General features: G+C 36.9%; 1 protein-coding gene across 2 annotated transcripts in view; it reads right to left on the reverse strand.

Moving 5' to 3' along the window:
• PTH2R (parathyroid hormone 2 receptor) overlaps positions 1–12,763 on the reverse strand; it is a 77,771-nt gene that overhangs the window by 12,574 nt on the left and 52,434 nt on the right. For both annotated transcript variants that reach the window (XM_006205241.4, XM_072962111.1), the window contains exons 8-9: positions 12,000–12,060; positions 6,685–6,748 (exon numbers count right to left, since the gene is read on the reverse strand). In XM_006205241.4, coding sequence (XP_006205303.1) covers positions 6,685–6,748; positions 12,000–12,060 — 125 coding nt within the window. The remainder of the gene's footprint in view (positions 1–6,684; positions 6,749–11,999; positions 12,061–12,763) is intronic.

The raw sequence follows: 12,763 nt of genomic DNA on the forward strand, positions 1-12,763 counted from the left end.
CGACTCAGCCCAGCCCTCTTTATGCTGGGAGCTTGCGGGGAGCAGACCTTCTCTGCAGCATCTCCGGGGAAGCCTGACCTCAGCATCCTATGCCTGGATACTATCCCCGTACGACCAACTCCCAGATCTAATCAGATCACTATTCTGCTTAAAATCTTTCAGTGTCTCACCATAATTTTAAGGAAAAGTCCAACGTCCTTTAGTACAGACTACGAGTCGAATCATGATTCAACTCCCATCCACTTTCCAGTCTGATCTCTTGTGTTTTCCACAGAACACATGGCCTGCCCATTTATACTTTTAAAGTTCCTGATCACATGAAACACAGCTAGCCTCCCACAACCATGTGGACACTCACTGATTATTCAGGCCTTTTGCAGTAATTTCCAATTTCATTGTCAAAGGAATGTGTCTAGTTCAGCGTTTTCCAAATGGCTTAGGGTGCACCACCACCACGATTTTACCATATCAGTATGACTCACCTACCATTATTTACTTAATACTCTTCTTCAAACAATCCACCTTTATTAAATTATTAAAAATTAAATATCCTATCACTACCATAAATGGAAAACCAGTAGAAGCTGCTATAGAAACAAGAAGCAACTGTAAAAATAAGTACAATGGAAACATAGCCATATGAAATTTTATCTAGACTGGGTTGCCTGCCCTCCATCCCCATCCCCCAAAGAAACACACCACACATTTTAGACTGGTGTTGAAGACCAGTACCAAAATGAGACCTTCTCCTTGATGTGTTCAGAAGGGTTGGAAGGGGACCAATATTCTCAATAGATGACTAAATATTACTTAGTAACCTTGTATGCACTGCCTAAATCAGTCTTCTCACACAGTGGTATATGTGCTCTCACCGTGGCAAAGGCTGGCCTAACTTAAATTTAATTACCACAAACAGGGAAAACTGTGGTTTCTGGAACCACACTGCCTAAATCTGACTCCGGCTTCAGCATTTGCTAAATGTATAAACCTGAGCAAGTTAGATACATAACTTCTCTTGGACTCAAACTGAGAATACCGAAAATACCAATTTCAAAGTTGTTTGAGAGTTAATGAAGAAAAGGTTTTGAGATAAAACCTGAAGCAAAAAAAAAAAAGCCCTCAAAAATATTTATTCATCAAATGATAAGTAGAAAGTAAGATATTTATTTCTGTCACGGGACAAAAGAAAAGACTTTCTGGTAAAAAATGAAATTGAGGGGGAGGGTATAGCTCAGTGGTAGAGTATGTGTTTAGCATGCACAAGGTGCTGGGTTCAATCCCCAGTACCTCTATTTGAAAAAATAATAAATATAAATAAATAAACCTAATTACCTTCCCCTGCCCCAAAAAATAAATTTAAAATTTTTCCTTTTCAAATGAAATTGCGCAGGGACTAGAAAGACCATCTGATCACACATCAGCGGATGATGAATGAAAGGACGGATGAATGGATGGGGCAGGCTAAGACAGGATGAAGGAAACAGGTAAAGACAATCCCTAATCTGTAAATTTAAGATCTCAGATTTATGCTAGTACCAAACCTCTCTCCATCCCATGTTATTGGCATCCTTGAGGACATCTTCTAAGTGCTCATGAGCAAGTCTGCTCAATTTTACAATCTGCATTTTTATGTCTGTGGTTTTATTTTTCTCCAGCTATTACAGTCTCTCTCGGTTGACACCAGTGCAAATGTGGGTCCTTGAAGGGCAGTGCCCTACTTGGTCAGGATTTATCACATCTGCCAGCTTCTCCTTTACCACTTCTATTCCATGCTGCCCTGCCTGCTGCTTTTCCTGCTCTGCGGGCCAAGCACACTGTTCCCTCTAATGATGCTCTAGGAGGCCCAGGACCAAACGATGCTTTATGCTCTGTTGTCAGTTAGGAAACATCCCTCTCGTATTTTAATACTATATAGAAAAATTTTTAAATCATTGTCAAATCAACATCAAAGTGTTGCAGGTGAATAATTGTTATATTTGGAGATATCTGTTTTCAGAACAAAAATTAATGTTTTCTAATCACTCTAGTTCCCTTAAATATAGTTTTACCACACACGAACAAAACACAGAAAACAACAGTGCTACAATTTTGGAATTCTGTGATTCCAAAATCAAGTGGTTCCTTCCAAATTTGTCCTGAAGTCTGTGATTATCTCTAAAATTCAATTCTGTTGATGTGACTTCTTCAAGCTAGAACCTATGAATGTTCATCCGTACTAAATGCAGTGCAGGACTAGAAAACAAACCTTTTATCCTAAAGTTAATATACAAAAAAACTATAAATGTCATCATAAAAAGGGAAAGGTTATTTTCCCATAACTTCAAGAAACAATTTTGACATGTTCTGAATGCAAGTGAAAAGAACACAGTCAAAAATGCAGGTTAGTCTTTGTTGTGTCGCACTGGCTATGTGGCCTTCATCAGTGTGGGCTTTAGTTTCCTTCTCTAGAAAATAAAAAGGTTGCATGAAATGGACTAAAAATTTTTGTAACTATACTTGCTTTATGCTCTCATTTCACTTTCTCCCTCTTAGCAATCGCCAGAATATTTACTTTATATACATGTTTTATTTTTACAGAAAGGGTTTGTTGAGTGGACACTACGTGCCAGGAAAATTGGTAGGCACTAGAATATGGAAATTTAGGGGAAATATGGCTCTTATTCACATACACCTGGCAGTTTAGTGGGCAAGATGGACATTCAACAATCAGAAACATTATACTTTATGATGATCGTGAGAAGGAAGAAAAGTCACTGCTCTGTGGGTTACAATAGGTGACCTAATTTAGATAGGGGGCATCAAGGAAGCCACCACGAAATGACATGTAAAGTGAGAGGTAGAAGTGGAAGGACCCAGAGATTGTCATCCTAAGGGAAGAAAGACAGAGAAAGACAAACCTCATATGTTATCGCTTTTATGTGGAATCTAAGAAAATGACACAAACGATCTTATTTACAAAATAGAAACAGATTCACAGGCATAGAAAACAAACTTGTGGTTACCAAAGGGGAAAGGCAGGGGGAAGGATAGATTAGGAGTTGGAATTAGCAGATACAAACTATTATATACAAAATAGGTAAACAACAAAGTCCTACTGTATAGCACAGGGAACTATATTCAATAACTTCTAATAACCTATAATGAAAAAGAATCTGAAAAAGAATGTATATGTGTGTATAACTGAATCACTATGTTGTACACCAGAAACTTACATAATATTGTGAATCAACTATACTTCAATAAAAATACAATAATAAAAATAAATAAATAAAATAACATTTGAGAATGGAGAAAAAATGAAGAGTAGAAATGGATGGACCTAGAGATTATTTTATTAAGTGAAGTAAGTTAGACAGGAAAAGGCAAATATCATATTGTATCACTTACATGTGGAATCTAAAAAAAAATACTACAAATAAACTTATTTATAAAACAGACATAAAAAACAAACTATGGTTAACAAAGGGGAAGGAGTGGATAAATTAGGAGTTTTGGATTAGCAGATAAACACTACTATATATAAAACAGATAAACAACAAGGACCTACTGTACAGCACAGAGAACTATATTCAATATCTTGTAATTACCTGTAATGAAAAGGAATCTGAAAAAATATATATATATATGTATGTATAACTGAATCACTTTGCTGTACACCTGAAACTAACACAACGTTGTATATCAACCATATTTCAACTGAACAATTTTTTTTCAGTAATGAGTAGAAGGCAGCATATCCTAGCCTTCCAGGGGTCTAGTGCAAAATAAAGAACAGTCCTGAGAGGGGCGGACATGGACAAGTTCAAGGAACTGAAAGGGAAACAATGAGGCGAAGGCACGGCATATAAAGGGATGTGCGCATGAGTGACAGTCTCCTCTGGACTACCAGGGATGTTGGCTTTTACTGTAAGTGCTGGGAGCTCATTAGGTAGGAACGCTGACTCTGAAGTTAGAATTCCAGCTCCACCCCTTACTAGCTGAGTGACCTTGGGCAGTTTCCTCATTTCGAGTTATTTGGAGGATTTGACAAATCAACGTAAATGAAGTGTTTATGACAGTGCCCAGTCGTAGTAGGCACTTTGCTGTGTATGTCATCAGTATTAAGTTCATTCTTCCTGGCTTCAGGACACAGTACAGCTCAGAGGAAGGAGCACCCGCCCAGAGCGCTTGAGACTCAGGTCCCGGTGCCCCTCTTCCCATGCAGGCTGGCTCTACGGTAAAATGAGGAAACTTTCATAGGATCGGGGATAACCCTGAATTGTAACAAAGAAACAAAAAGGTAACTTTAAGTGAACAGAAAGGTGCTCTTGAATCTTTTCTCTGGTTTTTGAGATTAAATGGATGTTGTAATATTGGAAAAATACTTAAGAAGTCTTGCTTTGCAGCGCTCCTAATCTTAGTTCCAGAAGATGAAAATGGCATCCCACCTAAGTTTCCCTCAGTTTACTGAACCATCATTTCTGGCTCTTCACCAATGGAGACTCTTTCAGAACCTCTACAATCACATAACTTTACTGTTACTAACTCTAATTTAATGTTCTTAAATTTTCATACATTTTTGTAATATTTGAGTATCTTTTATTTATTAATTCTGGTACAAGGCACTGAAGATACAAAAAGTAGTAATACATGGGTTACCCTTTTTAAAAGATGGTGGTAAGAGATGGAAAAGCAAACATAATAGAGGAGGAACAAAAAGAAAGGGAAATTAAAGGCTTGGAAATGTAGAAAAGGATAGAGAATCAGTGGATAAAAGGGAAATCAGAGTAGCAAACATCAGTTAATTTATGAAGCTAATTTTCATCTTTAAGTTGATTGATATTCTCTCAGGGAGACAGTTTATCACTAGGTTTGATGGAATGATCTCTCACTAGATTAATACAGCAGCCTTTCATCAAAATAAAATGGTAAGAGTTTCTACAGTGAAGTCACTCATTCATTTAACCACAATCCATTTTGGGGCTTCTCCTAAGAGAGTCCGGTCTAATTTGGTAACAGGCTGTTTTAGCAAGGGTAGCTTCTCTAAAAATGCCTGTATTTTATTTTCCCCTCTAAACATTTACATCAGTGAGCTTCTGGAATGAAGGCTCCTTTCTGATCTCTTCCATTTTGCTTTCTACATTTTTCCTATGAGGTAAATAAGCTGTCATCTGACTGTTTAGATGGAGCCTCAACACAACCTCAACCACATCGGAACTGTCCTCCTGGATCCAGCATGCCAACCTGCTGACACACTGGGTGACACTTTGTCCGAAAGAAACCAAATGAGAAAAGTAAGAAACTGGAGGACAAAGAAAGACAAATGAACAAACCTGGTTAAAAATCAGGCAGCTGAATTACTTTCATATGATGTAACACTTAATATTGGGACATCAGTCCTTTTTTGTAAGATGTTTGTAATCTTGTGTTAATACATGAAAACCAGGAAAACACAAGTGGTATAATTTCTTCATCAAACTATAGAGAAGCTAATGCCATAAAGTCTTCAAGGAAGGTCAAGAGTAAACATTTTGGTGAGTTTTGTTAGACACAAAGAAGTGTAAAAATTTGGAGTCTTTTTATAACACAGATGTGGTATGTAGTTGAAATATTACAGGCAGTTAAGGTCCCATGCAATGTGATTGCCAACTCTAGTCGTTTTCTTTATTTATCTGCTAGAGCTGATCCACAGGATATGTGTCAGTATGGAATCCTCTTAACTCCTTGGAGAAAGTATAAAGGGAAGAACGAATCTGACTCCATATTAGATCTGCTCCTTTAGCTGTAACCCTGTGCTCTGTTTCCTGGGCTTAGTCCTGCTGGTTCTGTACCTTATGTAAAAGAATGTTGCCTAGAGCCTGAAATATACAGGATAGCTGATCTCAAGCCTCTGACCTTTAAGAGTATAACACTTTCCCATTCATATAAAGATAAAAAGCTGCAAAAGAGAGAATAACATTTGTCCTGTTGGAGGTTTGCAGGGACACCATGACCTGACCCACTGGACAGCTGCAAGAACAAAGGATTCTGACACCAAGAAATCTGCAACAACTAACCACATCCCCTCTTATTTTTAGTACAAAAGGAACCTGAATTCGACTTGGGTTAAGTTGGTTCTCCAGGACATTAGTCTGCCATCTTCTCAGTCTGCTGGCTTTTCAAATAAAATCATTGTTCCTTACCCCAACACCTCGTCTCCTGATTTATTGGCCTGTCATGCAACAAGCAGAACAAGTTTGGACTCAGTAACGAAAGTACGCCAAATAAAAGCTTTAGGCAGTGCTGTATAATAAATCAGACTATCATTTTTCTCTCTCAGTAACTCCTCAGTTCTCCTGGTATTCCATCTTTGTCTCCTCCTCCTGATCTACTATCTGGTGATCAGAATATTATAAAACAATGGCTGAAAAGGGGGATGAGTTTCAGGACCTCCCAACTGCTTGAACCTGTAAACATTCAAAGATATTTTGAAGTCCTAGTATTGCCTCCACACGCTATCTGATTAAAGGGAAGGTATGTGCTTTCTTAATGGGTCTTAGAGTCAGCCACAAATAAGGGTCTCCCAACAGCTACTGCTGTAATGTGAGCATTCCTAAACCTTTGTAGAACAAAGTGACAAGTATACTTTCTCTAGGCTTTAGCAGCAATTTAATTATGCATCCTTTTTTCTTTTTCTAAAAAAACTATATAGGCTTTTAAACTTACCCCGATAGCTGCTAAGATTGGGGCTTGATAAATCCACTTGTCTCCAGCACTAAGTTCCCAGCATCTGAGACATAAAAAGAACTTTCATGAATAAATTGGCAAAGCAAATAAGCAAAGAGAATTAAGCATTTTAAGTTTTACCAAAAACTCCAGATCCAGACTTTTGATTACAAAACAAGTAGACAAAAAAAAAAAGAAAGAAAGAAAGAAAGAAAGAAAGAAAGATAGAAAGAAAAATTTTAAAATACCCAAACCAGTGGAAAAAAAAAAGATTTATTAGCTAGCTACTTCCTGAGGATAAGTAGAATATCATAAATAGTGGTACATTATTTTCACAGTAACTAGTCAAAACTGTTTCCAAGGCAACAAAGAAACTAGTCTTCTAAACGTGGTGCCATTGATACTTTATTTTTGTTATCACTGGAATGAGCCATAACAATTAAAACTTGTTGATAGAGAAAGTCCTTTTACTTGCAGAAGTTACAGCAACTCTATTTTATAACTCCTTTGACTACAGAACACTGAAATAATGCATTCTTATCCGTAGAAATGCAATAAAAACCTAACAATAATGAAAATGATTTTTGTTGATAAGAGTATAAGAGAAAATTGAATGCAAATGATTTTTGTCTATAGAAATAAAAAGTAGCTGTGTTCAGTGGACTGTAATTGACTAGTGCCCTGTAAATACTGACTAGTTTTCCTACTTATTTGCAAATTTATTTCAGTGTATGTTTTGCTAAATATAAACATGTGATACTTTTATTTCTCCTTTGAACCAGTTATGCCATCTTACTGGTTTCCTCATCAATCAGTGAGTTAAAAAAAATCTTTGACAGATGCTCATTTTATATGTGCAGAAGATCTTATTTTATCTTCAATTTTAAAAAGTTAGTTTTTAACAGTACTTAATAAATTAACACTATATAATTTACCTACTTGTTATATTTATTTCTTGCTTCCCACCCACCTCAACTAAAATTTTACTTTATATGGGCAGGTGTCATTCTTGTTCTTGTTTTCTGTTGAATTATAAGTGCCTAAAACAGTACATAGCAAGTAGGTAGTCAATAAACATTTACTGAATTTAATTCGAAGTTAAGTCCAACTCTACCTCACCCAATTTTGGTTTGTAGTCAAGGCCTTACACTAGAATAAATGGAACAGAGTTGAGAAAACTAGTTCCACTTATAACTTTAATGTAGCACTTTAAACAATATTTTTTAATAAAGATACATAAATTAAAAAAAAAACTTTACCTTTTCCTTATACAAAACCTAGCATTGATTGTGGCAACAGTAAATGAAATCTTATAAATAAATAAATTTTAGGGACATCATGATAATCTTTTAAATTCTAGATGATAAACATATTAAGAAGTTATCTTTAAATTAATTAACAAGTTATGGATAATGAAAAGCTACTTCTGCAATAATGCAAATGATTCTTCTCAATAGGAATATAAAAGAATGCAAATTATTTCTGTCCATAGAAATAAAACGTTGTGTTCATTATACTGTACACCAGAGACTGACACATTGTAATTGACAATTCTTCAACTAAAAAAAAAAAGTAGCTATGTTCAGTGGAATGTAATTGACTAGTGCCCCCAAATACTGGGCAATATTGGATAAGTACTGTCAATTCCTCAAACGTGTGCATATAATAGCTACATATTTTTAAATTTTAGTTTTTTATAGGCAATATATTCTTACTTCAAAAGTCAAATGATATAAAAAGACAGACGCTGAGACATCTCAGTCCGCTCCATGTTCCTGTCTACCTCAACCTCCGTCTCTCTCCTCACAGGTAACATCTTCTATTACTTTATTATTTATTCTTCCAGCATTTCCTTATAGATGTACAAATACACATATTATAATCTTATTTTCTCTTACCTTACAAAAAAATTCAAGGTACACTGTTCTGCAACTTGTTCTTTCCTTTTAACAGTATTTTTTTTTAATTTCTTTCTATATTGGTACCAAGAGAGCTCAGTAGCACAGCATTTCACTGGGAGGAGGTACCGCAGTTAGATCAACCAGACCCCTAGACCAGTGTCATCCTGGTCCAGCCACATTGAAATCTGCAAAGTCAATGGGCTTGAAGTCTGAATGAGAATGGAAATCAAACACTGAGACATTTTACACTGGCACATCATTGCATATTTCCTAACATTATTTACATGCATCTATTTTTCACATTGTTCAGCCAGATGAAAAAACATAAAAGACAGCAATACTGAGTCGTGCAGAACGTCTACCTCACTACCCTAAAAAGGCTTCCGACTTTAAGTGGCATATATTGTATGAATATAAATTGAACACTGATTCACTAGCCATGAAACTCTTGGATTTCATAAATTTTCTTTTCAGTTTCGACATTTGCCAATATCTTTATAATCTTCTTTCTTTGCCTCAATGACATTTCTCATGGTGTCACTGGAATTCAATCACACAATTCTAGCTCTACCAAATACTTGTATTTTGAAGTAGGTCAAAACCAGCTACCTTTAAAAACAGGAAAAAAATTGACTTTTGAGTTTTCAATGTCGAAGTTTCAAATTTGCCCTTTGATAGATTTTACAGTTTTTTCAAGGTAATGCTATTAATCCCTGTTTTTCATTAATTCTTCAGTGTCCCAGCTCACAGAGTATTTGTTAACATGGCCCAGAAACTACCCTCAGTTCAGATTTTTTAAATAAATTTTAACACTCCAGGAAATGCAGGAATAAATGTTAGTAAAAACGCAGTTCTGAATAGTGGAACACGAGACACAGAAGTCTGACTAAAAAGTAGGACTTCATGCAGCCAGGACTGGAAACAGGAAACGCATTTTTTCCACCAGAGGGATCCGGGGCCTTGTGTCGACTGCATACTGCGTTGTCTCCACAGCTCACACTCTTAGAGTACAGGAAGTTCCCTGAGGGCCAACATATTTCCTAAGAACGGCAGAGTTTATCTTTTCTTGTTATTTTCCATTGCAAGCCCCAACCTTCCTGCTGGCATCCCTTATCTCCTTTGAAAGAGCAGGGAGAAGGTAATAAGGTATCTTGTAAGGTGTTTTTGGAAGTACAAAAAAGAGAAACAAAAATAGTTTTTAAGTCATTTGTCCAATCTAAACTACTCAGTCAAATAACACTTTGACAGAATTTTAGAACTGGAAGAGACTTATTTTGTATATTCAGTAGAGTTTAGAGCACTTCTAAAACTGGGTCTGATCTGCTTATCTCTAAATGTCCAAGATGTCTAGCTTTGAAAGACTGGATCAAAAAAAGATAAATCTCAAAAGTAAGAGACATGAATAGAAGTCCCATCTGTCCTTTGGAGATGCTCTGTGTCTGTTCTCTCCACCTGAACTTTGTGACCTGGCACTATACATAGGTCAGATCACACTCAAGAAAATTAAATAATATTTAATTTTTTACATTAATTCATCTGTTTTAGAGCAATATTTAGTATTAGTTGTATTTTTCAAAATATCATGTACCTAATGGATTCTTTGTCAAAAGTAATAAACTTTTATTTATTTCTGTATTTATTTTTTCAGCAAAGAGACATGATTATTTAGTTTATTATTTAGTTTATGACTTTTAAGAAAAATGCAAAATAACTAAGAAAACTAATCATCTAATTCCATATAAAATGGGCTATGAATATATTTTCTTTCTTTCCGTGCTCAAGGCCTCAAACAGCTGTTGAATGGATGAATGAGTCATAATTGCTCCAGGCTAGCTGTAGGCTTGGAAGATGTAAACTGATATCTCTGGGTCTCATTCTATTCAACTCTCAAAAGCGGGGATTGAATCAAAAAATGCCTCCAGTTCTACCTTCTCTAAAATTCCAAATCAAAGTGATACAGTTACATATCTCAGGGTTAAATTATTTAGCATTACTTAGTACCTCTTTCTGACTCAACCCCTCCCACCCTCCTTCAAGAGATCAAATAGCAGGGCTGCAAGTTTTCTTTGAAATTTCCAGTATCTCTGGAAAATATAACAACAATGATAATAACGTAGCTGACATTAACCCTCGATTGTCAACAAATCCAAGTAGCATGAAGAGAAAAAGGTAAGTAAAAATGAAACCAAGCAGGACCCTGCGTGGCCCTGCTGGATACAAGACCTTCTGCGCCTCCGCTTCTTGTTTGTAGGAAAAAAGCTTTAGTCTCCTAGGGCTACCCCAAGTTCCAGAGAGCAGACTCAAACAGTTAATGATTAGAGAAATGAGAAAATGCAGAAACAGAGGAAAAGGAATCAAGCAAGAAAAGTAACAACAGCTTGAAAAACAGAGTCACAGGAAGGGACAGAGATAACAATCTGACTCATACCTCTGAGTTGTTCTGCAGAAACTAAGACTCCTCCCCCACCCAGTTGGAGACCAATACATACACCAAATAGATAAAAGGCAGAAAATAGCCCTGAGATACAGGAAGTGCTCGAAATTCTTGACATCTTAATTCAGCCACTGATTGCTAAGACCCATGGCCTCATACCCTTTGCCCAAAGGATGCAAGTAAAACCCACAGCTGCTCAGCAGGCTACCTGGCAAGCGACAGCGATGGCCCAGTGAACTTGCCCTGGGTCTCTCTGAGACAGCAAGTGTGTACTTCCGTCTGTGGGTCTCCTTGCTGCTACCTCATCTCTGGTCCTCATAACCACACTCTCAGTGCGGAAGGCTGATGTGGCAGAGAGAGGGAGAGGAGGTATGAATACTGCCTATCCCAGGACTCAGGTGGCGCGGTCCTTTCAGCTGCGTGCACCTGCACCATATCCTGTGTATGAACTTACCCATCTCTTTCCCCTTGCTTCTCACCATGTGTTTTGACTTCGTAAGCCATGGAGTTCAAGCACCCTAACTGGGTCTATGAGTCTTTCTGTTCCATGACTCTGGGACGGACAGCTTGCTGGTAATGTATCAGAGACTACTGTTACATCAAGGTAATTTCCCACATGACATCTCTACAGGGCAATGTCATCAAGAACAACAGCAAGTGAATTCCAAGGAGGAAGCCACACTTGAGAAAATCTGAAGCTCTTTTTTGTTTTGTTTTCTTTTGGCTTTTTTGGGTTGTTTTTAATTTTTTTTTTATTGACGTGTAGTCGGTTTACAATGTTGTGTCGATTTCTGGTGTACAACATAATGTTTCAGTCATATATATACATACATATATTCCTTTTCATATTCTTTTTCAGTATAGGTTACTACAAGATATTGAATATATAGTTCCTTGTGCTATACAGTAGAAACTGGTTATCTATTTTGTATATAGTTGTTAGTATCTGGCAAAACTTTAACGTTTTCTTTTTCACTCACCTTGCATCAGCCAGAGTTGCTCGTGCCACAGCCCAGGCTGTAACAAATGCCACTGGGAACCCTGCAATCAAAAAAGGATTCAGAAACCGTATTTCTTTCAAGACCAAGGGATTTTTTTCCTTATATTCATCATACATAAAAATATACCATTAAAAGTGAGAGAGAAAAACAGACATGACAATGTTAACATGTGAACCAGAAAAGTCCACTTAATTTTCATCTTGTCCCTTTGAGAAATGAACCGGTACGCTGATGTTATTTGTTCCCAAAAGCCTGAAGATGAAGATTGGCCCTGTTTTCATTCGAGGGATGCAGGAGTCAAGCTATATTTGGAGCAGACTGAAATTCCTGGGGTCAAAAGCAGGCAGAGGTTGGTGCATCCAACTTTTAATCTTGCCACGCTGACAGCCACATGCTTTCAAGGAGGAGGAAGTCTGCTGTTTTAAAAACATTCAAACTTTCTCATCCTAAAAGTGGAAGGCACAGAGAGGCTAAACTGAAAGTCACAAAATTAGAAAGTTCTGATCAGTTTAGCCTCTTCTTTTCTGGTTCATACTGGCTCAAGACAGAAGCATTTACAAGCATTAATCGCCTAGCAAAGGGTGGCGCTATGTTAGTTTGATGATTTGAGCATGACATATTTGTCCTTCATAAATAATAAACACTGGTGAGCTTGCAATGTCAAATCTATTATACTGACTTTCCACAAGTCCTTTGCCCCCAGTAAAAGGCGACTGTTCAGTTCATGCTAAACCTGATTAGAC

The sequence above is a fragment of the Vicugna pacos genome, chromosome 5 (genome assembly GCF_048564905.1).
Source record: "Vicugna pacos chromosome 5, VicPac4, whole genome shotgun sequence".
In the NCBI taxonomy this organism is placed as follows: Eukaryota; Metazoa; Chordata; class Mammalia; order Artiodactyla; family Camelidae; genus Vicugna; species Vicugna pacos.